Below are 25,479 nucleotides of genomic sequence, written 5' to 3' on the forward strand. Positions count from 1 at the left end.
CTGCCCCCAAACCCACGTTAACTCACTACTGTCCCGATCCAGGCACCGCATAATACTTAGTCTTCATTGTAGAACACATCTCATGTATACAGAGAGAGCCTTTAAAATTATAAAGACCAAATATAGCCATTATTTTATAATAACTTTAATGGAGTATAATCTATAAAAATGTTGTATACCTGAAACTAATATAATATTGTAAATCAACTATAATTCAGTTAAAGACCTGGGTTCAAATCTCTACCCTACCAATTTCTTGCTGGGTAACCTGGGGCAAGACACTTAATGTCTCTGCTTCTCATTTCTTAACCTATAAAATGGGGAAAATGATAATGATCTTGAAGGGTTATTGTGAGGATTAAAGAACACATATACTCAAAAGTGCCAAGCACACTGCTGGCCCACAGCAGCTGCCCATACACGGCAGCTATTATTATTATTGCTTTTCATGGAAAGGAGTCAAAGATTTTCTAAATATATTTCTATGCAAGTAGATAACTTGAAAAAGTGGCAGAAAGGTTACGTCCTAAAGCAGTGGTATGCAAACTTTGAAATATATCAGAATCATCCAAAAATAAAGATGATCAAGCTTTACCTTCAGAGACTCTGATTTTGTGGATATTGGGTAGGGGCTAAGTATCTATACTGTCAACAAACTCCCGGCTCTGACACAGACCACAGGTTTGAGAAACAGTGTCCTAAATTAGCTTTTCCTCCTAATTTGTGTCCTAAACAGCTATGAGGATCACCCACATTCAAACTGTATTTCAAAAACTTTCATGTGTCACAATTGTTGATGTGCAGAAGTAAAATATTTTAACTACTAAAACCCAAAATATCACATAATGAATTATTATTATTATTATTTAACACCCATCAAATTTCAGTATTGAAAGATAACTTTAAAAAGTCATCTGACACAAATTTACATCCAGTACTTGAACCTCTGGAGAACATTCCTAGAAATCATTTATCAATCTTCTCCTAATATAATATTGGGAAGGAGTCACTACCTTCCTCCTACACTAAGTATCATTTAAGTATCATTTAAGCTTTTTCATACATCCAAAACTCAAAATTACATAAACAAGAACTTCCAAGGATGAAAATTTTAGATTATTCATAGTCCCATTTTATGGGAATAAATATTAAAGAGTATCTGTGACATTTTTCTCAACGTCTACCAAGTGGCAGATGAATGAAATACCAAAACCCATTAGCTGGGTCAAATGACTTCCCAAATTATCAGTGTTAATGTCATCAAAGTAGTCCCTCTCGAAAGGGGACTGTAGCAAAAAACTCTTCCCCTCATAAACTCATTGTACGACTAACTAAACGTTAGGGACTATTTGTGGAACTTTTGCCTTGGGAACCCAGAATTGATATTTATGACAGTTTCAAAGTATGGTAACCTGAGGCAAAAGAGCCTTAACTGCCAGCAGCCTATAGGAAAGAGAGAAGTAGGCAACTGGGCTGAAACGTTCATAACCCTTTCAAATACACCATTTAGCAAAAACAGCCTGCTATCCAGAGATATCACCTTGCAGACACCTTAACTGGCTACATACAGGACCTGACCATTACTGGAAGCTATCTGAGTTACAGCTCAAAATATCAACTTTATTTTTGAGCATTAAACAGAACTTTGACTCTTTTTTTCCCTGTCAAATCGTGACAGGGAAGAGCTAAATCAGACTCCATGTTCCGATCTGTTTCTTAGACTTTAATCTTTGCTTTTCGTTGCTTTTGTTATTATAAACGTACATAATGGCCTGCCTCAGGGAACCCTGCCCACCTGTGGATGGCTGCAAGAAAGAAGAAACTAACACATCCCCTCACCGAGTCTGGTCATTCCAGAAGATGCTTTGCAAGACTGATGGCCCTTTTACTTTACTTCCTCACCGCCTCTCCCTCTGATTCTATAAAAGAAACTGGCATCCAGACCCAGATAAGATGGTTTTTCAGAGACACCGGTCTGCCGTCTTCTCCGTCTGCCGGCTTTCTGAATAAAGTCGTATTCCTTGCCTCAAGACCTTGTCTCCGATTCATTGGCCTGTCATGCGGTGAGCAAAGCGAGCTTGGACTCAGTAACAAAAAGTTTTATGAGACAAGGACAACTAAGCTAAGATGCCTTGCCATGCAAGATCTCAACTTTCAATGGAGATGTCTTGGTCCATGTTATTTTAATGAAACTGTCGTAATCATGCCAGCAAAATTTAGTGAGACTCTTTATATTTCAAAGCCACTGACATAGTTTGTGCAAAAGTCCAAAGAACTGCATCCCAAGCTTTAAACAAAAGATATATACAACCAAAAGAATGCCAGTTAAGGTCACAAAGAATGACCTTATATTTCCTATAATTTCCTGTATTATATAATTTCCTATATTTCCTATAATTTGAGCATGAAATGAATCAATTACAAAAGTGATGGGCATCTTTCCTACAGTAAAGCAGTCAAGCTTTCCCTTGTAGACATTTCTACTTCATTTAGATGCACTGTTTTTTGTTTTAAGAGTAGATGAGATTTGATTCTAGAGACACCACCTTGGCTGCTCAAGATGATACATTTTAAAATATGGAATTTTTTTCTAACCTAATATAAAAAACTGAAATCAATCACTCTACTTTTATGATATCAAACAATTTTTTCTTTGTATTTAGATATAAATCGTCTCTTTGCTATTCTGCTAATCCACAAACACTGGAGGAAGAAAGTTAAGGCTTATAACTAGGAATATAGGTCATCATTTTCAAAAATAATATTCACAGCTCTGAACTCTAGGAAAATGATCAGTTGCCCATTGTCTGAAGGGGCCAAATGCATAATGCCAGAAATGCTAAAGATACTATTTCTGTATCCTTTTTAGATGGCTAGGTGAAAATAATAATCCAATATGTTATATTGCCAACCTAAGTTTTTATCCTTAACGCCATTTTTAATATAATTCCTTTTGAGAGACTCTTCCACTCCAAGCACTTTTCTCACTTTCTTCAAAAGCTTCTGGAAATCTCACTCTGCCCGTGAAACCTTCCTATCAAGACACATAATGATATTATCCAACCATTCCATTTAAAAAACAACACCTGGGCTTCCCTGGTGGCGCAGTGGTTAAGAATCCGCCTGCCAGTGCAGGGGACACGGGTTCGAGCCCTGGTCCCGGAAGATCCCACATGCCAGGGAGCAACTAAGCCCATGCGCTACAACTGCTGAGGCTGCGCTCTAGAGCCCGTGAGCCACAACTATTGAAGCCCGCGTGCCTACAGCCCGTGCTCTGCAACAAGAGAAGCCACTGCAATGAGAAGCCCGCACACCGCAACAAAGAGTAGCCCCCGCTCGGTGCAACTAGAGGAAGCCCGCGAGCAGCAACAAAGACCCAATGCGGCCAAAAATAGATAAATAAATTTTTTAAAAAAGAAATAAAAATAAAAAACAACACCTGGGGCTAGAATTGAACTGGGGGCTTGTCTGTGCCTTGTGGTCACTGCAGCCTTAGCAATGAGCACAAGGCACAGAAGACACAGTGGTGACAACTAGCTATGGTGACACTGGGCCTGGACCGGAGCCCCTGGTACAAGTGCCCTGTGGTGCTAATCTCTCATCTCCATGGCGATACTGCATTTGGGGGTTATTCTGCCATAGACACACACTGTGCCTGCCAGACTCAATTCCACAGACATCCTGCTTAGCTATCCTCAGAAAACTCAATTAAAATCAAACTTAAAGAAGGCTCGAAAAACCTGGTCTCCTTGCTGAAATACCAAATGAAAGGTCTGTAGAAAAATACAGGCTCTTCCACTTGCACTCCCCCTCCCATGTTTATTTCGTCTGCAAAATTGGACCGCTTATCAGAGACATAACTGGTTGCCGGCAAGAAGCCATCCCCCCAAACTGCAGGGCATGCTGGGTGACAGGAGGTGGCAGAAACTCGGGAATCCAGGAGAAGTTTCTCACCACCTTCCTGTCCCCAGTGCCTAGGAGTCCAAAGACCGACTCTGAACAAGGACTAAACAGACTCAGCCAAGAATTGGGCTTCCCTGGTGGCACAGTGGTTAAGAATCTGCCTGCCAATGCAGGGGACACGGGTTCAAGCCCTGGTCCGGGAAGATCCCACATGCCACAGAGCAACGAAGCCCGTGCGCCACAACTACTGAGCCTGCGCTCTAGAGCCCACGAGCCACAACTACTGAAGCCCGCATGCCACAACTACTGAAGCCCGCGAGACTAGAGCCCGTGCTCCGCAACAAGAGAAGCCACCACAATGAGAAGCCCGCGCACTGCAATGAAGAGTAGCCCCCGCTCGCCACAGCTAGAGAAAGCCTGTGAGCAGCAACGAAGACCCAATGCAGCCAAAAATAAATAAATAAAATTAATTAATTAATTAAAAAAAAAAAAGAATTAAGGCAGTTCTCTGGATGCAGGTTGGGTGGTGGTTTTAAAATATGACTGCAGGGTCTTTGACAGTTCCTTCCCATCAAGAGGTGGAATTAAGTCTCCTTCCTTTGAATGTGGGCTGGCTTTAGGAATTTGCTTCTAATGAATAGAACACACCAGAAACAACACTGATTTACTTCAGAGACTGGGTTAGAAAAGGTGACACAGCTTCCATCCAGCCCCCTCTGGGGACATTCACCCTGGGTGGGAACCCGGCCACCAGGCCCTGAGGAAGCCCAGGCCACACGAAGAGTGCACGTGGGCGTTCTAGCCCAGGGCCTCTGCTGACAGCTCGGCCGACAGCCAGCATCAGCCACCAGACCTGTGCACGTGGAAGCCTTGGAGACGGCTCCACCCGGCTCCGTCTACACCCGGGAGACACCCCGAGGGAGAACTGACTGAGCCCACAACTCCCAGACCACGCAAGATGATAGCAATAAGAATAATAAATGGACATTGCTGTTTTATGCCACTGAGTCTGAGGCGGTTTGCTGGGCAGCAAGAGGAAGAGAAGTAGTGAGAGGCAAAGGAGCATTTCTGGGGGTTGCAGGTCGAGCCCCGAGTGCCTGGCCCAACTGAGGAGCTCCAGCTGTGCTGAACGGGAGACAACCGGACTGGACCTGCCCTGGCCAAGGCCCGGAGCTGCCCTAACCCAGTAAGGAGCAGGCCTGGGGAGCTGCAGAGAGAGACCCCAGGTACACGTCCTCCGCGTAACCATGCTGGGGGCAACGCCACCTCCGGGAGCTCGAGGCTGCAGCCTGTGACCCTCAGAGCGGTCCCCACTGCTCCTCTGTGTTCAGGCCCGGACCGCGGGCATGAGTCCTGCGAGCTGCCACTCCTCCACGCAGGTCCCTCTGAGTTCCAGGAGGGGAGGCCCAGCTGCAGAACCAGAAGCGCAATTAGAACCGCTGGGCTGGAGGCCTGCGAGGCCACCGAGGGCGAGAACAAACACCCAAGCGCTTCCCACCTGCAGCTACTGAAGCACGCGGGGGAATCAAATCTGCAGCCCTGCTCATCATTCAGTTCCCTGGAACACCAAGAGCTAAATAATTTACTAATGCTTCTTTTCTTTAGAAAACTTTAACTCTCTAAAAGGAAACAGAAAAACAATGGCAGGAAGTTTTGCAATCCTCTCTAACATGACTGCTGTGAAAAGGGCAAATGTGTTATTTCACGTAGTAAAACTCCACCTGCTGGGAATTGAGGATTATGCCCTCAATACTTATCAAAGGCATGAAGCACATCATATAACCCTTTCCAACAGAGTAATTTAAGCAGTTTTCATAATGTTGTATCAAAGACAAAACTCCCGCAAAGAACCCCAACTGTGACCACCAATTTCATGTTAACTTAAATTTTTCTCACTTTTCTGGAAAATGAACAGGTCTGGTAAAAATTACTAATCTTGGAAAACCATCATTTTGTGCCAAAAGTGTAAGACTGGAATTCCTACTTTGAATGCAAAAAATGGAAATGCTTTATAAGAACGAGAACTCCATATTGCTGCGGAGATAAGACCCTGTTAAAGTAGTTTAAGGTAAAAGTGAAAGATACTGAAGTAACTCTTTCCCCACCCATGCTGTACTGCGTCTTCTAACTGTGCTGCTGCACTTATGTCCCTCTGGCACTTGCTTGGATTCTCGTAGTTTCTTCGTGTCTTAGTTATCTGACATACAAGACAAAGCTAACAATACCAGCCACCCTGAAAAGTGGGTCTCAAGGAACGCAGATAAAAAGGACTACAAAGCACTTCATAAATATTTAGATTTTTAAAGCCCTCGTTTGCCAAGTCCGTGGAATTCTCTCCATTTCACTACTTAAAACTCAAGTTGGCAAAGTTATTTAAAATTTTTCATCTAGATGATTTACCTTTGTTGCTTTGTCCATTCTCCTTCTGGGATGAAAGAAGTTCAGGAAAACAGGCATTCAGGAGGCAGAACTCAGGGTATCTCACATTGTGTTGGCCAATCTGAGAAAGAGCCCCAGTGTGGTAAAAAAGAAATCTCAGGACAGGGAAGGGCGCTTCTTAATGTTGCTATAAATAACTAAGACAGTTACCAACTTCTCAATTCTTGGGTGACTGACTACTCAAAAATAAATCCTCCTCTATCCACCTCAAGAACCACTCAGTTGAGTCCAACAGCCCCCTAACTGGCCTCCTTCCCCCTTCAAAAACCTTCCCCACAGCTACCAAAACGTTTGACTAAAAATGCAAATCTGAATTCATACACTTTAATGCTGTAACTTCAGTGCTAAAGCGTTAGCCTAAGAACTTGAGAATGGGATGAAAGGAGCATGGCGCGGTAACTACAACCACAGACTCTGGCACCAGACTGCCTCCTGCGTTTAAATCTCAGCTTCCACACATCTGGCTGCATGTCTGATGGCAAGGTATTTACCTGTTTTATTTGGGTTTTCTTAATTTAAAAAAAAAATTATTTATTTATTTATTTAGGCTGCGTTGGGTCTTCGTTGCTGCACGCGGGCTTTCTGTAGCTGCGGCGAGCGGGGGCTACTCTTGGTTGTGGTGCGCGGGCTTCTCGTTGTGGTGGCTTCTCTTGTTGCGGAGCTCAGGCTCTAGGTGTGTGGGCTTCAGTAGTTGTGGCATGTGGGCTTCAATAGTTGTGGCTCGTGGGCTCTAGAGCACAGGTCAGTAGTTGTGGCGCACGGGATTAGTTGCTCCGCGGCATGTGGGATCTTCCCGGACCAGGGCTCGAACCCGTGTGCCCTGCATTGGCAGACGGATTCTTAACCACTGCACCACGAGGCAAGTCCCTCGGTTTTCTTAATTTTTCTGGTAACAGCTTTATTGAGATGTAATTCACATATTATCTAATTCACCCATTCAAAGTGTACATTTCAATGGTTTTCAATACATTCACTGAGTTGTGCAACCATCACTACAATCAGCTGTGGAACATTTTCATCCCCCAAAAAAGAAACTCTGTGCCCGTCAGCAGTTACCACCCTCCCCAGCCCTAGGCAACCACTGTCTACTCTCTCTGTAGATTGGCCTCCTCTGGCCCCTTCATACAAATGGAATCATACAATATGCAGCCTTTTGGGCCTGGCTTCTTTCATTTGGCATCATGCTTTCAAGATTCATCCATGTTGTAGCACAGATCAGTAATTCACTCACTTTTATTGCCACATAATATTCCGTTATATGGACAGACCACATTTGGTTTATCCATTCGTCAGTCGATGGACATCTGGGTTGTTGGCACTTCTTAGCTATTTCAAATAATGCTGCTGTGAACATTCATGTACAAGTTGCTGTGTAGACATATGTTTTCATTTCTCTTGAGTATACAGCTAGGAGTGGAACTGCTGGGACGTAGGTAATTTCTATGTTTAAACTTTGAGGAGACAACCTATTTTTGAAGAATATTTAATGATATGGGGAAATTCTCTCTTCATTTGATAAAAAATATTTAAAAATACACATACATATAGCTGTCTATCCTCGTTTATTGTAAACATTACATACTTTGGGGTGTATGTATGTACACAGATGCATTTCTGTGCTTTCCAAATTTTCTATAAGGAATATGATCAATTTTATAATCAGGAATAAAAAAAAGGTGTTTGTTTAGAAATGTAAACATAACCATGTTATTCTTCTTCTTAAAATGGTTCAAAGGCTCCTCATTACTTACGGGACCTCATATGAACCTTCGTGCCCTGGGCCTGCCTAATCTCTGACTCTCTCTCAATCCTTCCACTCCAGCAATACTGAATGCTTCATAGTTTCCCAAACATACAGGCTCAGTGCTTTTGCACGAGCTGTTCCTCTACCTGGAACTCCTGTCCCTCATTCTGTCTGCCTCACAGACTCCCATTTTACTGTTCAAAACTCCAACTTGCCTGAGACAACTATGTCTTGGCCTTTTCTTTGTGTCCCTAATTCCTAGCACAATATTCAACCTAATATATGTGTTGAACTGAACTCCAAATATTTCCACATAACAAGGAAAAGAAAGGAATAATGTTTATAGTTACCTGCTAGACTTCAGTGTATTTGCTTCAAAGCATGTTGAACAGGATAAAAGGTAACAACTATTTGCAAACTATAATACTAACAGCTAACAGTCAGTAGCACAAGCGCTTCCATGTGTTGGGCTGTTTTAAGCAAGTTTTTCATGTATTAACTTAATCCTCATATTATTCCAATGAAATGGGTGCTATTATTAATATAACTAATATGATTTACTATGTAAAAAATTTCTTTTAGAATCTTTACATAATTCCCATCACCTTTTTAAGGAGAAACGCTTTTTAAAAGTGTATTAAAGTAATCATAAGCCAAGTTGGAAAAGTCCTAATTTCACTGAAAACTGTTCTTTTATATGGAACCCTAAGAGGGAAAAGAATTGGGTATGCAAACATAATGGTATGTGCGCAGAGGGTAGTATTGGAACAAAACCTTAAAGGATATAAAAGCAGAGAGGAGAGCTGTAATCAGCCCGACGGTGGGCGGTCTCAAGGCGAGGCTGAGGAGTTGAGTACAGGCCACAGGGAGCCACTGGAGGCTTAGGAAGCTGAAGCAGGAGAAGCGTGTCATGAAATCCCAGGGATTTCAATTCAAAGAGTTCAATTAGGAAAAGAGAGTCCAGTGCTTTGGAGTTAGAACAGAAGCAGAAGTTATTATGCAGCACAGTGGCCTAAATGTTTTATTAAATTAAACAAAACAAACACCAACTTTACAATTCAAAATGCTATATTCTTGTTATGAAATAACTTTTGATACAGTCTTGTTCAGAAAAAAAGGAGATGAACGTCCTTAGAGACCCACGAGCTTTGGGAAATCAGCCTCCCACGGGCGGGGTGATCTGTGACATTCTTCCCTGGACAAGCTCCATTTACACCTGCTGCCTGGTCCTCTGTCCGGTCAGGGTTCCCTTTTTACTCTCAAGTGTCCCTATTTAAATTGGATTGTGGTGATGGCTGCACAACTCTATCCATTTGCTAAAAATCATTAAATAATGCACTTACCATGGGTAAATTTCATAGTGTGTAAATTATACCTCAGTAAAGTTGTTTTTTATTTATTTATTTATTTGGCTGTGCCGGGTCTTAGTTGTGGCGCTCGGGATTTTTAGTGGCGGCATGTGGGATCTAGCTCCCTGACCAGGGATCGAACCCGGGCCCCCTGCATTGGGAGCACGGAGTCTTAACCACTGGACCACCAAGGAAGTCCCAATAAAGTTGTTTTTTAAAAGTCCTAATTTGAGTGACAAGTTATATATGACTTGTCCATACGCCACGGCCTCAAGGCCTTAAAAGTGACGAGCTGATCTCCTGCAAAGGACAGTTCTTTCAAAGGGTTATTTTTCAAGAAGGCAGACTTTTTTTTTCCTACTCAGACAGCTTCTCGGCACATGACATGAAAATAAGACCCTCGCCACGTCTCAGAGACCCAACGCCATAGAAGTCAATCCTTTACAGCAGCGGTCCCCAACCATTCTGACACCAGGGACGGTTTCGTGGAAGACAATTTTTCCACGGACGGTGAGGGCAATGGTTCGGGGGGTGATGCGAGCGATGGGGAGCAGCGATGAAACTTCGCTCACTCGCCCGCCTGCCGCTCACCTCCTGCTGTGCGGCCCAGGTCCTAACAGGCCGCGGACAGGTTGGCACACGCTCCCATTAACGCTTAATTCACTCTTAAGTATGAAAGCAGCACGACCACAGCTATCCTTATTTGAGGACATCTAGGCCAGTGAGCTGCTCTCACACCATAGGTGGCCTCCATATGCTTCAAAAGGATACATATAATGTTAAAAGCTTCGGCGTGTTACTGGCTTTAAAAATTAAAGCCAGAAACTTTTCCAACTTCAACTTTAATTCTGGAGTCCAAGGATCCTGAAGGAAAGGAAAAAAAAAAAAACAAGGAAAAAAAAGAAAAGCACTAGATCATTAAATGCCAACAAACATTGTCAAGTTGTGGCCTTTAGGGTTAAATAACTCCGCCACAGTTACTGAAATCAGAAGCAAGATGTCTTGCCAGTGGTGTGATGCTGTAAAAAACAGGTTTTAGGACATTTCACCAATTCATTTATAGAAGATTTGAGAGCCCACAGCAGGAGGAAAGAAGAGAGTACTTTCATATACAGAGAAAAAATAACCCTGTACATGATTTGAATGTTTCATGTGATTTAAACACAAGCATGATAAGTAACCTTATTATGTTGAACACCAAAAATAATGCAGTACGGTTTAGGCATACGTGGCATTGGCAGGAATACACAATTATCGCAAAGTTACTGAGAGTCTCCAGAAGAAGGAGGCTCATTTCCATAAACCTCATCCAGACAAGAAAAACAGAAAGAAGCTGTTATCTGCCTCAAATACTCCATCATGTCCAGCATTATGACATACATCTAGTTTGATTTGTTCCTTAAAAATAAATTATTTATCTCAAATAATGCTCATTGAGAAGGAAAAAATAATGACTCACGTAGTAAAAGAATAAGTGTCACGAGCAACGATCTTTCTCAGGACAATTTTTCTGAGTCTTCAGACAAAAATATCCACCACCTAAACCAAGAAGTTCCACTAAAAAGAAGCTCTGTCACTAAAATTCATGTCCACTTACCTCTGAGATCCTGCCCCATCTCCCCCAGATCTGCCCATCCTTCCCCACTTCTCCCTCCAGCTCTAATCCTCATCCACACCTCCCACCCCACCCCATCAGTCTATCCAGTGCGTTGTCTGACCCTTTGAAAAAATACTGCCAGAAAAGGCTGATATTTTAAAAAGATTTTGTAATTCCCCGACCCAGCATGATGACTTCATTTCTAATGTGTCTGTTGTGGGTTGAATTGTGTCCCCTAAAAAGACATGTTGGGGCTTCCCTGGTGGCGCAGTGGTTGAGAATCTGCCTGCCAATACAGGGGACACGGGTTCGAGCCCTGGTCTGGGAAGATCCCACATGCTGCGGAGCAACTGGGCCCGTGAGCCACAACTACTGAGCCTGCGCATCTGGAGCCTGTGCTCCGCAACAAGAGAGGCCGCGATAGTGAGAGGCCCGCGCACCGCGATGAAGAGTGGCCCCCGCTCGCCGCAACTAGAGAAAGCTCTCACACAGAAACGAAGATCCAACACAGCCAAAAATAAATAAATAAATTAATTAATTAATTAAAAAAAAAAAAAAGACATGTTGAAGCCCTAATCTCCTCAGAATGTGAGGCCAGGGGAACGGGGACATTGCAGGTGGAATTAGCTATTAGTGTACGCTCTTAATCCAATATGACTGCTGTTGTCCTTATAAGAAGAAGGGAATTTAGACACAGACACAGAGAGAAGATGGCCACGTAAAGACAGAGCAGAGATCTGGAATTATGCAACCACAAGCCAATAGACACCTGAGGCTACCGGAAGCTGGAAAAGGCAAGGAAGGATCTTCCCCTAGAAGCTTCGTAGAGAGCATGCCCCTGCCGATACCCTGATTTTGGACTTCTGGCCTCCTAAACTGTGAGACAATAAATTTCTGTTTTAACCCCCCCAGTCTGTGGTCCTTTGTTACAGCAGCTGCAGGAAACTAATAGTGTGCTCCAGCTCAAGGCTCTCTGTGCTCAACCATACAGAAAAGAATCTCAGGAAAGGACTGCTAGATTGGCCAACATAAACGAAGACGTCTTAAAAAACAAAACAAAATAAAATATTTGGGTATCCCTAGACACACTACAGTGAAATTATACAATCTTAAAGGCCAGAGAAAAAAGACAGACCACGTACAAAGGAACAGCAATTAGACTGACGGCCAACTTCAAAATTGCAACAGTGGGAGCCAGGAGATGAAATAAAAATACCTTCCATGTCCCAAAAGAAAATAACTGTCAGGACTTCCTGGCAGTCCAGTGGTTAAGACTCCGCACTCCCACTGCAAGGGGCACGGGTTCGATCCCTGGTCGGGGAATTAAGGTCCCACATGCTGCATGGCCAAAAAAAAAAAAAAGAAGAAAAGAAAAGAACTGTAAACCTAGTATTTTAACCCTATCTGAGAAAGCAGTAAAGATGTTTTCAGACAAACAAGAACTGAAAGAAGGGATCCTCAACTAAAGGAGATTTTAAAGGAACGTACTTAAGGTAGAGGAGAAAATGATCCCAGATGGAAGGTCCTCAGCGCAAGATGGAGTAGTAAGCAAAAATACTGGCAGACCTAAAGGTAAATCTATACACATACTGACTGCATAAAATAATAAAAATTTCAAATTTGTGGGGTTAAAAGTATATAACTAAAATATTTGATAATAATAGCACATAAGGTGGGAAGGAGATAAATGAGGTTAATGCATTCTAAGGTCCTTGTAAATGGTCAGGAAGAGAATAAAGACATTAACTTTAGATTTTATTATGTACACTGAAGTATCTGTGATGACCACTGAAAGAATATATTTAGAGAGTAGCAAAAGGAAAAAAAATGGAATAAAATGACTCTCCATGAACACGGATGGTCTCTAAATTCCTGAACTCTGAAGAGGAACCTGACCTCTGCCTTGCAACATCAGACCTGCTGCGGCCTCAGAGGGACCCTTCCCTGACGCTGCCAGTTCCTCCTCACCTTGATCTGAGCTGTAGCCACACTGCCATGTCATAATTCTCATAAACAGAAGCCTTGACTGTGAGAAGTTTCACAACTTTCTAACCGTTTTATATTTTCAACCTTCTAGGAGAAGACGGTAAAACTAAATTTGGACTGACCAAAAAAACAAGCACAGAATTCAACTGTGCTACTATACAACAATCCGGCTTTGATGAGATCAGTCAACTACCTGACCTTCAGTTTAGCAGCTACTATTCAGGAGTAATGAAATTTGTTTTACTGAATTATAGCAGAAACTGAAATGTACTGAGCTTGGAAGAATTGCATCCATTGTTCAATGGCAGGGGAGTAAGCACCATACAAATTCTTGGAAACAGTGTGAGATCTTTAGAAAAAGTATCTAGTTATATCAAAATATTTGTCTCTAAATACTTTTCAATAAACCTCTCAGTGGGACATATTAATTTTAGTAAGTCAACAAAAATTACCTTAATAGGTAAATCTTATTCATAAATATTATTCTAAAATGTCAACTAAAATGAAGTATAACAATTAAAAGAGCTATAGGCAAATAGTCTGATGGTAATATAGTACACAATCAGGTAACCAAATATATACCAAGTAAGTGAGAATTTTAACACAAACCAAAATATACATGGCCAGTGATTGTGTAAAGTAGCCTAGTTTTTTTTCAGGCTACTAATTTTCATTGTAATTGAATAAGTTATCGTTTCAATACTGCAGAAGTATACACAGAATGATTTAAGAGGTTAGTATATTTTAAAATATTTTGTCAGTCTGGGTTAACAAGTCTTGGTGCAACAAAAAAAAAAGCACATTTTATAGCACAAGAAAAGTTTGTTAAAGCAAATTACCTGTACATTCTTTTAAAATACAACATAACGTAAGCAAATTTTAGCCTTTTTACAGCATCATTCAGAAACCACCAGTGTATACAAGGTGAAACTGCCACGCTGCCCAGGATCTGAGACAAGATTCGGAGGCGGCCACTCACCTGGAAAAGCTCTTTAAATGAGGGGTGTACCACGGGATTGGGAACAAAAGGCAGGGCGTAGAAAGGGAGGAACTCCGTGGTCTGGCTCAGCGCTGCCCCTTTGGTCTCCAGGTAGGTCTTGAAATAAGAAATCCTTTCATCCAGTTCCTCTTTGTCCTACGAGGAAGGGAGGACGCTCGTTTGAGATCTCCTGCTTGACGCCAGCTCGCCCGTTCACCTGTCCTCTCTCCGAGGCCCCTTCAGTTCCAGCTACGTCGCTGGCATCCTCCCCGTCCGGCCCAGCCTGTGTGCCGTCACCAGTCACCCTAACGTCATCCCTATTTCGCCCCTTCGTGAAACTGTCAGGAATATCAGAGAACTAGATATATGATACACACAGTTCAAATGCTGCCTTTTCAATCTATCGTTACCATTTTCTCATATCCTTAAAATTCTTCATAAACATCATTCTTAATGGCAGGACAAAACCGCATCTTGTGGGTCTATCACAATTTATTTAACCAATTCCCCCATTATTAGATATGTACATTGTTTTCATAGTTCAGATATCAGAAATAATTATTTGTCTGCATTCCTGTGATTTCCTTACGAGAGGCTTTTAAGGGTGAACAGTTACTGTTTTTAACGTGGAACGCTTCACGAACTTGCGTGTCATCCTTGCGCAGGGGCCATGCTAATCTTCTCTGTGTCGTTCCAATTTTTTTTTTTTTTAGTATATGTGCTGCCGAAGCGAGCACTTAAAGGTGAATCGTTTTTTGAAACAGAAGTTTTCCATATCATTATTCCTTTCCTTTATTAGGCTAACTAAGAAGTGATCTTGCCTGCCTCACTGCTTCCGGGTGTAATCCCAGGCAAGTCGGGTCCCCCCACCAGGGTTTCCATTTCCTCATGGGCCTCAACAAGAAGGTCGACCCTGGCCTCACCTGTTACGTCCCTCACAGCCTCATATACAGGCCAATTCTTCTCATCAATGCATCTCACTTCACCTACACCGTGAAGCCCACCGGACTTAAAAAAGTTATTGATCTTTTCATCTTACAGAAAAATGGAAAAATTAGAAAATCAAAATAAATACAAAGAAAATGAAAAGTCTCCCACAACGGCACCCACAGGAGTACTGTCTTAAGGAACAGCCTTCCAAGAATGGCTACCACTGAGCCTTCCTGTGGCCCCCTGACATTTAATAAGTTAACACAGGTCCTGGGGGCAGTAGCCAAGGCGTGGAGAAGCCACGAAACAAATGTGCGTGGTCCGATGTCAGCCTGGCCTGCTCGCCTCTGTCATTCCCTCCGTGCCCCAAGGTTCCCCCGCACAGCAGTTTGCAGCTGCTCCCCTCTCCCCTTCGCAGCCCCAGTCCCACACCTGCAGGAAAAGACGCAGAAGCTAAGTTCAACTTAGCACTCAAATGAGCTTTCACAGACGGGCACACCATTTTCCCACTGTTTAAGCTTAAATTTATCTTCTAATATATGGTCGAAAATGTGGTCTGAACATGTATTCTCTTAGACATACATGTCTTGAGGTATTCAGGAAAACGATGTAGCTTTCATTACAGAAGTGATTAACTTTCCATGCAAATTAGAAAGTAAACTGCGGGGAATGAGATAGAAAATCATTCATCAGGATGTAAGACACCCACTCCTTAAAGGCAATATGAAAAAATGGCCACAAAGCTAAATTACTCCTCATTTGCAAAACGTAACAGCTCACATTCTCCTTTAAGACACCATTTGGACCAACCCATGCCACAAGGTGAACCTACAGGTCTCCCTGTGGAGTGTTTCAGAAGATAGATGGCAAAATGGATGTGAAGGTAGAATTCCAACTTCTGGGCGAGGGAGTCGCCAGCCCGGATGGAACTGGGAATGTGCCCCTCCCACAAATCGAAGAACACCTTCTGGTCTCCACTGTCAAACGCAGCAAGGAGGTCCTTCTGTGGAGAAGACATCAGAGTGAAGCCTGGTCATAGGGATGCCCCTTCTCTCAACACCCCGAATCCTCACACCCTCCCGCTACCTTGGATACCCATATACTCCATCGTTTCAGTGTGAGCAAAATTAAGTCTCCTTCTCAGAGGTAAGGGATAGGAAAGTAGAGATCCAGAGGGCTTCAAACTGCCTAGGCTGAGACTCCTACAGACCGACCCTGGTTTTCCACGGCTCTGCAATATCAAATCTGAGCATTCTAAAGAACAGATACAACATTTAAGGTCTCTGAAATGGAAGGAATCAGGCATAGGCCAAAGATTGAGCCCAGAGACTCAAAGGCAAATGAATACACTGAGGTCACCCTTTGGACTTGCTGACCCACTGCACGCAACTGATGAGAACAGGCCAGACCCAGAGCCCAGCCAGACCTCAGTGGAACAACCTCATACCTATGGAAAGTTGCTGACACCACAACTGCCAAGTCCCTGAGTGCCTGGGAGCTCAGCCACACGGAACAGTCGATCCCAGGCCTGGGAGGTGGGTGCTGTCACGTGCCCGCTGTTGCTAGAAGCATGTCTGGCAGAGAGGGCAGTGTGGGAAGCAACCACAGAGCCCAACACACGCAGGTAGTGACTGCCCGGGCCCTCCCGTTCCAGGAACAAGGAAGCCTGGGCTGGAGGTGGAGGAGGGCACACAGGCCCGGCACCAACCCGACCTCGGAGCTGTGCCAGTCTGACTATGTGGGGCAGAGACAGCTTCCCGACTCGCCATGCAATAGCTGAAACAGAGAATTCTGGAGAAAGGTGGTGGCAGTTCCCATGTCACCTGTCTCACAGGAAAAATGATAACTGATCCATCACAAATACCTGCTGCGTAATTTTGCAGATTTAGGTATAAAGCAGAATCAAAAGAACTTCCTGTGACTCATTTTGTTTTCCTTTTTGTATCAAATGCCCAAGATCCTCAGACCTACATTTTGTGCTCAACTGCAAAAGCTTTTCTTGGAGTGCATTTTCTGTAGAATCACCAGTTCCCCAACCCATCACCACCATTATCTACCACCATTATTTGGTCATTGTTCCTTTATACTTTTTTTAATGGTTTTACATTTTTTCTGTAAAACTGTCTTTTTTTTAAGGTTACATATTCTATTTGTTTATAATCAAACTTTTTAGCATTATGAAATAGAAATGTACAGAGAACAATGTTACACTGTTTGGTCATCCTTAAGTCAAAGACATTCACTGATAAGGAATCTTCCACTGTGAATCTCACAAAAATGTTCTCTACGTCACGTGACCGAGAACAACTGTCTCTGAATAGTACCTTAGTCTGGAAGGGATTGGCATACATTTGAAAGAAACTCAGGATTTTTCAAAATAAGCCCTACAGTGAAATTCTACCTCTTCAAAACTGGCCTCTTTCTGTTTCTCAGCCCTGGAAACAGTGAAGGACAGCTTGGTCAGCAACTGCAGGCAGGGTGGGTCCCAAAATAAAGCACAAGCAGCTAAGCACCGCCACCTCTGGAAGAAACTGGGGGAACCTGGCCAGAGGATCCCCTTTTCTTGTCACTGACTGATGCAAAGGTGAGGGGGAGCCTCCCAAGGGTGCGCTGCTGGGGCCCGGCCCCGCCCCCGGCTCACCTCTGCTGAGCTCTGAGCGAACCCTGCGAGCCACTCTGGGGAGGACTGTCCTACGAGAGGTCCAGTGACTGTGTGAATGAGGCGACCGCAGACTCTCGTGGGTATTTTAAAGCTTGGAGTCAGCGTACTTTCTTAACATGGCTTGGCAAAGGAAGTCTATGTGTCAAATGGCCCATCTACACTTTATTCTAAACTCTACATTTGTAGACCTGGGACTACAAACCTTTGCTGTGCCATTATACTCCCAATTTATGAATCATATTCTGTACCTGGAAATGGTCCCTGCATTTAAAATAATATATACACATAAAGCAATCCAGTGTTACAACTCATAGGGTCACAAAATATTAACTTCTCAAATATAAACCATGATCACAGCCAGCATTATGAAGATCAGAAAATTTACATACCACCAGTAATCACCTATAAACACACATACACACACACATTTTCACAGAACTGTGCTTAGGGAAACTCTCCCTTTGTTGAGTGCCAACTTAACAAATGTCCCTAAGTCACTGCTCCAGGTATTTTTGTTTGGGAAATGTATAATGGCAGGACACAGCTGTTTACTGAATGAGCAGAAAAGACACGCTTCTCACAATCAGAAAGTTTCAAGGTCTTTCAAGTTAAGTATAGCCTCTGTTTCTATGTCTAATAATGACTAGATTCTTGTTTCATGTTCTGAAAAGTTTGCTCCACGGTTGGGAGGTGTCATCAGGCTGCCCGATGCATCCCTGACAGAAGAGCCTGTGTCTGAAGTGGTAGCAGCTCAGCATCCAGGTGCGTGAGGACTGGAGGGGCACTGGGTCGGGGGAGCAGCCCCTCTTGAGCTCCCCAAGCCATTGCGACGGTGCCCCCGCTCAATGGTACCCCGTGCCAGGCCACTGGGGAGTCGGGCTGCGGCCTGACCTCCAGCTACTCAGTGGGACTCTCAAACAGAGTCTCATATTTTTCTTAGAAGTATGTATATTGAAACAAATTTATTAAAATAATAAAATCATGCAAAGCTGAAATATGCTGCCTCAGGAAACAGTATGCTCTCTTGTCACTGGATGTATTCATGGTGAATCAATCACTTACTTAGAATGTTACAAATGGGATGGAGCATCAAATAATGGTTGAAATGAGGACTTTTAAGATCCTGTCTAACCCTGAAAGCTGAGGACCATGTCATATCTGCCCTTTGCAGCCCCCTGCAACAGGCTCACAGCTGCCCAGGCCTTCCTTTGAAAGGACGCTGCCTTGCATATGGCTCTTGCTCCCTGCCCCCTCCGACCTCCCCAAACTAGAAGGCAAGCACCATGAGGGCAGAGATTTTGTTTTGTTTTGTTCACTGCTGTGTCTCCAGTGTCTGGAATTAATAACCTAAAACTCCTCAGAATGGGGACCACATTTGTCTTAGTTTCTAAGCATTGCATGGTTTCTTCTTTTTCTTCTTGCCAAGAAATGTATGTGAAAGATCTTATGTTGCCACCCATTTCCTAGGATACAGAGATTTGAAAATGACGTTATTCATTTATCCATAAACATCTGCACAGTCTAACAGTCACTGTGCCCAGGTCTCCAGAAATATTCCAGCATTCTCTAATGGCAGCATTTCTTACAAATTTGGAGCATCTTGATTATCTACAGAAATCAAAAAAAGTAAAATGTTACCTGGATTATCGATGATTTGGAGTCCCTTAAAGAGCCACATGCTGATTTAGACAACGGTTTTCCTTTTGTTTTGCATTCTTTTGAAAATGTTTTCAAGGTGTCTTCAAATTCGGCAAAATCTAAATACTATTAAAAAAAGCGTATAAATGTATATATATTTCTCTGTTTTAACATCAACAAAGTAACCATCTTTGATGTAATTGTACCAGCTCAATATTATCACAAAATTTATAATGGGGTTAATGAACTGTCATCTTTGGGAGAAGTAATTTGGGATCCAGCTTAGAATTTACTTATTGATATACACACTAAAAAACTAGAAAAACAGTATCATAGAAAACATTTATTTACAGAAAATAAATTTGTTTTTAGAAGGAAAATGTGAGCTGCATTATAATTTATTTTTTATTTTTTAATTTTGGTCCCGTCGCACAGCTTGTGGGATCTTAGTTCTCCGTCCAGGGATCGAACCCATGCCCTCGGCAGTGAAAGTGCGGAGTCTTAACCACTGGGCCACCAGGGAATTCCCTTATTATAATTATTAATAGAAAATAAGATGATATGTGCAGCAGCCTGAAAAAGGCAAAAGTGATCAAAGGACCTGACGGCTTTGGGTCTAGTAGGTCTCTGGGAATTTGTTACTTGAAACAGAGGGATTAGAGGTAATGCCTGCCCCTAAGAACAAAAGGTAAGTCATTAAAAGATGGGCCATGTCATCAGCCACCTTCAAGCACTAATGATCCCCGCCCCACCCCGTCCTGAAACGCCCCTCTGCCTTGTGTTAGTGACATGCACTACTTCTACTGATGCTCTCCACACTTCTCTGCCCTTCTTTACAGTCTGTGTCAGTCATAACTTTCTGTTTCCACTTCCTCTAACTGTGGCTATTTCTCCAGGCCCTATCCACAATCCTCTGCTGTGACAGCTTTGAAAATTTATTCATGATCACACCAAATTCCAAAGCTGCATTCCCAGGGTGGATGCCGTATCCTTGCTCCACGGCCATGTCTCTCAATGCCTAATGGACAGTTTAACCACACAGTAAAACAGCAGCAACCATTTCTTTAGCACCAACTCTATGCCAGCCCCTGCTAAAGGCAGTAGAGAATACTAAAAAGCATAAGGTGTGGGTCCTATCCTTCAAAAGCTTTCAGTGTAGGCCACCTAAATGTCCATTAGTAGGCAACAAGTTAAATAGATGATGATGCAGCCACTCAGTGAAATACTCTACAGCATTCAGAAGTATGAGGCAGATCACAGGAAGATGTTCATACTGTACTACTGTTGATAGGTGAAAGGCAAGCTGCAGAACAACGTGTGTGGTATCATCACATTTTGTAAAACAAACTATAGTCGTGTGAATATATTTTGAATACCCATAGAAAAAAAGTCTGGAAAGGTAATGTACTAAGCCATTAACAGTGGTCACTGCAGGAAGGAAATTCACTGTTTATACATTTATACTGTTTGAATCTGTTACCATGAGCATGTGCTGCCTTTATAACTTCCTTTAAAGAATTCTAAAAAGCAGCTTTACATTTCAGTTTAGTTATAAAAACAAAATATAAATACATGGAAAATTATAAAAAGGAAAACAGGTAACTGTAATGTAATGCTAGAAACATTACAAGGCATTACAGAATTTGCTGCATTGTAAAATACAAGCTTTACAAGTCTTCAAGATCTTTTTCTATGACCTGTGTTTTGTAAAACATACCTCTTTCACTAGTCCAAGTAATTCTGATTCATCAGCCAGAATGTCCCCCATATTGAACCGTTACTGTTAATTCTCACCGCAAAAATCTCTGCAAGGCAAAAACATAAGACAAAGGCTATCATTCCAACTATCTGTAAAATAACAAAAAGATAGCTGTAGTGGGCAGAATAATGGCCCCCATGTCCTAATCCCCAGAACCTGTGAAAATATTAGGTTGCGTAGAAGGGGTGGATTAAGGCTACAGATGGAATTAAGGTTGCTGATCAGCTGACCTTAAAATAGGGAGAGTAGCCTGGATTATCTGGCGGACCCAACATAATCACAGGGGTCCTCATCAGGGAAAGAGGGAAGCAGGAAGGCTAGCGTCAGAGTGATGCAGTGGGAGACAGACTCAACCCGCCGTTGCTGGCCTTGAAGATGGAGGAAGGGCCAGGAGCCAAGGAATGCAGGCGGCTTCTAGAACCTGGGAAAGGCAATAAACTGATTCTCCTCTGGAGCATCCAGAGAGGAACAAGCCCTGCCAACACCTTGAATTTAGTCCAGCGAGACCCATTTCAGCCTTCTGACCTCCAGGACTGTAAGACAATAAATCTGTGTCATTTTTTTAAAGTTTAATTTTTTTTTTTTAATTTATTTTTATGGCTGTGTTGGGTCTTCGTTTCTGTGAGAGGGCTTTCTCTAGTTGTGGCAAGTGGGGTCCACTCTTCATCGCGGTGCGCGGGCCTCTCATTATCGCGGCCTCTCTTGTTGCGGAGCACAGGCTCCAGACGCGCAGGCTCAGTAATTGTGGCTCACGGGCCTAGTTGCTCCGCGGCATATGGGATCTTCCCAGACCAGGGCTCGAACCCGTGTCCCCTGCACTGGCAGGCAGACTCTCAACCACTGTGCCACCAGGGAAGCCCCTCTGTGTCGTTTTAAGCCACTAAATTTATGGTAATTTATTACAGTAGCACTAGGAAATACAGTGGCTAAAGTCAAAAGTAATTCTCTCTTCTATGACAACTACTTAAAATGAATGTGATCAAGGACTGGAGGGTGGTATAAATGAGACAGTCAAGGATTGCTGGTGAGAGTACGGAAGATTATTTTTCTTATTTAGAGTTTTCTAACGTGCTATCATGTGGTATGTGTAACAGTCAAGAGCATAAAGTGTATTTAGAACAAAATAGAGTTTAATGATAAAGTCAATTCATTTACTTTAAGAAAGGATACGCACTAGAATTAGTCTGATGGAAAAAACACAGAGTCACTAATCCCTCGCTCTACTTCCAAGTAAAAAACATTAAACCCAGAAATAGAGTCACAGATGTAGGAAACAAACTTACGGTTACCAGGAGGGAAAGTGGGGGGATGGGACTGACATATACACAATACTATATATAAAATAGATAACTAATAAGGATCTACTGAATAGCACAGGGAACTCTACTCAATACTCTGTAATGACTTATATGGGAAAAGAATCTAAAAAAAGAGTGGATACATGCATATGCATAACTGCTTCACTTTGCTGTACACCTGAAACTAACACAACACTGTAAATCAACTATACTCCAATAAAAAAATACAAAATAAAAAGTTTCTAAAAAATGCAAAAAAAAAAAAAATTAAACAGTCACAAAAAGATATCAGGTACTACTTAAAAGAAATCTTTAATGTCACCCAAAGTCCATAATCATTCAGCCTTACGCTACCGGAAGAGGAGGTGGTGTGCCTTTACACAAGTGTTAACACAAGGTTCATACACCAGAGAATTTATTAGGTCAGTTTTTAAAAAATTAAGTGCAAGAATGCCCAATATCTTTTATATTTTCAAAACACTTAAATAAATAAAACGTTGTGAACTTTTTTAAAGTAATTCTTTCTTCTCTTGCTGCCACCCCTCCCCAAGGTGTACCCAAAGCAGCCATTCCCTGGACCCCACTCCCAGTCTCCTCCCCCGGGCTGCTTGCCCATAACCTCAAAGGAATTACAAAGCCTGGGCTCTAATGCTAACTCTGCCATTCACTGGCACCTGATCTGGGGCAAATCACTGGAACCTGTTTCTATCTGTAAAATAAAATGGAGAATTTATCAGACCTCTTCAAGTTCTAAGAATGCATGATTTGGGACTTCCCTGGGGGTCCAGTGGTTAAGACTCCACGCTCCCAATGCAGGGGGCCCAGGTTCAATCCCTGGTCAGGGAACTAGATCCCAGTAACTAAGAGACTAAGAGTTCACGTGCCACAACTAAGGAGCCCTTGAGCCGCAACTAAGAGCCAGTGCAACCAAATAAATAAATAAATATTAAAAAAAAAAAAAAAAAGAATGCATGATTCTGTAACCTTACATTTTTCTGCCCATAACAGTGCATTCAATTTGAAATATTTGAATACAAGTCCAGAAGACGAAATTTAGAAATCTCCCCTTTTTCATTCTCTCTGTCTCCCCGTCACTGTCTCGTGACTTCGTCTCTCCCAAGGTCCCTCCACACCACCTCCCATCACCTCCCTCTCCACCTCACTCCAATGTCTAAGCTACAACAAGTGATCTTTCCCCTCCTGTTTTCGACCCTCCCGTGGTTCCACCTCCAGATGAAGGCCAGACTCCTTCGGCCCAACTCTCATCTCAAAGCCTACACCACTTGGCCTCCAACACTCTTCCTTTTGTTCTATAGGCTTGAGCCACGTGGGCCACCATGCAGTTCTAGTGCACACCTGCTGGACGCGCCCTGCACATGCCTGCCCTCCCTGAGGGCTCTGCTTTCACTGCCCCCTCTGCCTCGTGGCCCCTCCTCCAGGCATCCACATCTCACTCAGGTCTCTGCTTCAAAGTCACCCCCTCAGAGCCTTGCCCTGACCACCCTCCCTAAGGAGCCAGCCCCCTGGTCACTTCCTACCCTTTCTCCTGCTTTACCTTTCTCAGCAGCACTAAGCACCCCCTGACAGGAACATCCTTCCGTTAACATATCTGCTCACTGTCGTTCCCACCCCGGGGTACAGATTCCACGAGGAAGACACACGCTCACTTGGCATCCCCAGTGCCTGGACCAGTGCCTGGCACACTGTGGGTGCTCAAAATTACTTACTGAGTGAATGGAAAGAATTTCAGATATGAAGAAAATAAGGCAAGGAAGGAGACAGAGCGTGGAGGAGAGGGGTCTGGGGACATTTTAGAAAGGGTGGTCAGGGGACTTCCCTGGTGGGCCAGTGGTAAAGAATCTGCCTAACAATGCAGGGGAGGTGGGTTCGATCCCTGGTCAGGGAAGATCCCACATGCCGCGGAGCAACTAAACCTGTGCACCACAACTGCCGAGCCTGCGCTCTAGAGCCAGCGAGCCACAACTACTGAGCCCAGGCTCTGCAACTACTGAAGCGTGCGCGCCTAGAGCCCTTGCTCTGCAACAAGAGAAGCCACCGCAATGAGAAGCCCGCGCACCGCAACGAGGAGTAGCCCCGCTCGCCGCAACTAGAGAAAGTCCGCGCGCAGCAACACATGCAGCAGTGAAGACCCAATGCGGCCAAAATATAAAAAGAAAAAAAAAAGAAAGGGTGGTCAGAGAAGGCCTCCCTGGGAACAGGAGTGGTGAGCAGAGATGTGAGAGAGCAGGCACTTCCGAGACCCGGGCAGAGGGATTTGCAAGTGCTAAGGCTTCGGGTGCTGGGGTAGGGGTGCCGCTAGGGCAGAAGAGCAGGCAGACTGTGGAGGCAATGAGGTGCCAGGGCCCAGACCAGCAGGACTCGTGTAGATGACTGGCCGGGCCGTTAGCCGGGCACAACGGGAGGCCGGGAGGGGGCTGACCCGACCTGGCTCACGTCTTGTAAGGAGCGCCATGTCTGCCGGGCCACGAAGAGACTGCAGGGCCCCATGAGAGGAAACGGGTGATAAGGGGAGTTCGGACGAGCGACAGGAAGCGTGTGAAGTGTCCTGGTTCCAGGTGTAAAGGCAGAGGTGGCCGGCTGCTGAGGGGCTGGATGTGGCGCGTGAGGGGACAAGGTGAAGGGCGACACCTGGGGCCTGAGCAGTTGGGTGAAGAGTAAGCCACTCACCGATCTGGGGAAACTGGGGAGGGACGGCCTGAGAGCTAAATCAAGAGCTCTGCTCCGGCCCTAAATCTGAGATGCAGAGCGGACATTCAAGTGGGGGCGCTGAGAAGGCTGATGGAGTGAAGGGAGCAGCATGGGCTGGGGAGGAGCGTTTGGAAGTCGTCCGCACCAAGATGGCAGCTCGGCAGATGGGCACGGTGACTGACGTGACCCCCGCACCAGGGAGAAAGTGCAGCTGGAGAGGAGCACAGGCCCAGGCTGAGCCCCGGGGCCCTCGGTACTGCGCGGTCAGCGAGAGGGCAGACTAAGCAAGAACAGAGACTTGCTGGGAGACACGACCAGGACACCGTGACACTCTGGAAGCCCAGTGAAGGTGCTTCCCACGTCGACTGCGCCTGTGTGGCTAAGGGAGATGAGGACAGGTGAACTAATCCCTGGATTTGGCAAAATGGAGTTTGATTGTGACCTTGAGAAGAGCAGTGAGGACATGTGCCTGACTGGAAAGGGTTA

General features: G+C 43.9%; 1 protein-coding gene across 1 annotated transcript in view; it reads right to left on the reverse strand.

The window, feature by feature from the left end:
* Window positions 1–25,479, reverse strand: part of ARMC9 (armadillo repeat containing 9) — a 152,218-nt gene that overhangs the window by 122,279 nt on the left and 4,460 nt on the right. Inside the window, 6 exon segments of the mRNA XM_082396418.1 lie at window positions 6,304–6,328; window positions 10,207–10,299; window positions 13,998–14,153; window positions 15,760–15,930; window positions 19,228–19,353; window positions 20,945–21,032. Of these exon segments, the coding sequence (XP_082252544.1) occupies window positions 6,304–6,328; window positions 10,207–10,299; window positions 13,998–14,153; window positions 15,760–15,930; window positions 19,228–19,353; window positions 20,945–20,995 (622 nt within the window). The 5' untranslated portion in view covers window positions 20,996–21,032.

Source organism: Balaenoptera borealis, assembly GCF_965194805.1.
Source record: "Balaenoptera borealis genome assembly, chromosome: 6".
Taxonomy (NCBI): Eukaryota; Metazoa; Chordata; class Mammalia; order Artiodactyla; family Balaenopteridae; genus Balaenoptera; species Balaenoptera borealis.